The sequence below is a fragment of the Nuphar pumila genome, chromosome 5, assembly GCF_984573655.1.
Source record: "Nuphar pumila chromosome 5, dmNupPumi1.hap1.1, whole genome shotgun sequence".
Classification (NCBI taxonomy): domain Eukaryota; kingdom Viridiplantae; phylum Streptophyta; class Magnoliopsida; order Nymphaeales; family Nymphaeaceae; genus Nuphar; species Nuphar pumila.
This window is the reverse complement of record NC_143253.1, coordinates 62,190,020-62,191,737: the sequence shown is the minus strand read 5'-3', so window position 1 is coordinate 62,191,737 and position 1,718 is coordinate 62,190,020. Positions and strand designations below refer to the sequence as shown.

At 51.5% G+C, this 1,718-nt stretch overlaps 1 protein-coding gene across 1 annotated transcript; it reads right to left on the bottom strand.

The window, feature by feature from the left end:
* Positions 1–252: 252 nt before the first annotated feature.
* Positions 253–1,452, bottom strand: LOC149837698 (UPF0481 protein At3g47200-like). Its single transcript, XM_090008104.1, has one exon. It carries the CDS (start codon positions 1,450–1,452, stop codon positions 253–255), a length of 1,200 nt encoding a protein of 399 aa, XP_089864230.1.
* Between the last annotated feature and the right edge of the window lie 266 nt (positions 1,453–1,718).

Below are 1,718 nucleotides of genomic sequence, written 5' to 3'. Positions count from 1 at the left end.
TGTCACTTTCAAACTTAACACAATCATAATTTCAGAATAAACAAAATTACATGATAATAATGGTACGAATACAGTACCAACATAACTGGAGATATATCGCAACAGTAATGACTGCCCTCTGGCACCCTGCTATCTTCCATGCATCATCCCGGTCATCGATATATCACTTATTCATATAATAATAGTTATTCTGATACGGACATATATATATATATATATATATATATACATAGGCTTCATCCCCATCATTTTCTATGGGTGTGGGAAGCGGCCACACTGAAAGACGGTGTGCACCATCTGCACAAGCAAAGCCACGGCAATAGCAACAGCAAGCAACCGGTATTGCCGTGGCACGTTGAAGTAGGTGCGCTTGGCTCGAGTGCAGCGCGAGAGCAGCATCGAGCCGCAGTGCGCATTGACTGCCATCCTAACTCCACACAACATATCTACATCGTATGCATCACTTAGCCTAAGCCTCCTGAAGAACTCGATCGCCTCTCTATCGCTAGGCAGGCTGTTGATCACCACGCTGCAGGAGCGTAGCGCCTCAACGTCGTCGGCGGTGCGCATGAGGTCGCCGAGAAGGCGCAAGTAAGAGGTCACCGGCTTCCTCCAATCACCCGATCCTTGCTCGAACGCCATCATGTTCAGAAACAAGACTTCCATTCCTGGACTAATGGTGATCACAGGGAGCGTAAGCGTACGCGAAGATGCGACCCATTCTACCATGCCCAATGAGTTCGGCAGCAGCGTGATCTCACCGGCGTCGACGAGCTCGCGGGCTCCGTGGAGCACACTGAAACCCGCAGAGCCTGTGTCGCCGGAAGGATCGATCTCACTCGGAAGAGTGAATGGAGCGGGGACAGTGCTTGCGGCCATGGCGGGCAGCATCTTGATCCTCAACGCGTCGAGGAGATGGCGCGCACCGCGCAGCTGCTGCAGCAAATCCGATATCATTCCGGAGTAGTTGGGGGTGAACATAAACACGGTCAGCAACTCTTCGATCCTATCGTGGCCGTTCACCAGCTGGAAAAGCTCCCGGAGGGCCACCAACGGGATCTGGTTCTCGAGCTTCACCACGTCGTAGAGCACCTTCTGGTACTCAGCACTGGGAAGGGTATTGAGAACCTTTCCGTTGAGAATATCCAGCAAGAACAACCCATCGTCGACAAGCATGGTCTGGAAGGTGGAGCTGGGAGTAGGGGAACCGCTCCATTTGTAGCATCGGCTGGCCTGTTCCTCGACGCGTTGCATGGCAGAGACGAAGGTCGAACGAGTATATCTGCTGGCATCCACGATATTGGTGGAGACCTTCGCCTTGAGTTGCTCGGCAAGCGGCCATGAGGGGCGGTAGGGCCCCAGGGCCACCTTCTGTGGGTCGAAGGCCTCCCTCCTCTTCGAGCGCGTAGCTTCGTCGACCTTGAAGATAGAAGCAGCAGAAGAAGCAGCCATCTCTATTCTATTTAATTTTGATTTGCCTTCAGGGCCTCTTATTCTTCTTCCCTTGATGGATTGGTGTGTGGTACTAGTGTGGCTGCTCTCAGCTATATATACACAAACGAGAGTAGCACCTTGCCCTTGCCTCAAGGAACGTGGACGTGACAGGTTATACGTTGAGTGAGCACAGAATCGGTTTAAAGAATAAATGGAAATCTTAGGCCTAGCCTAACCCTTGTGCCTCCTCGGATCAGGTGATATTCCAAAATACCAATTTTTGT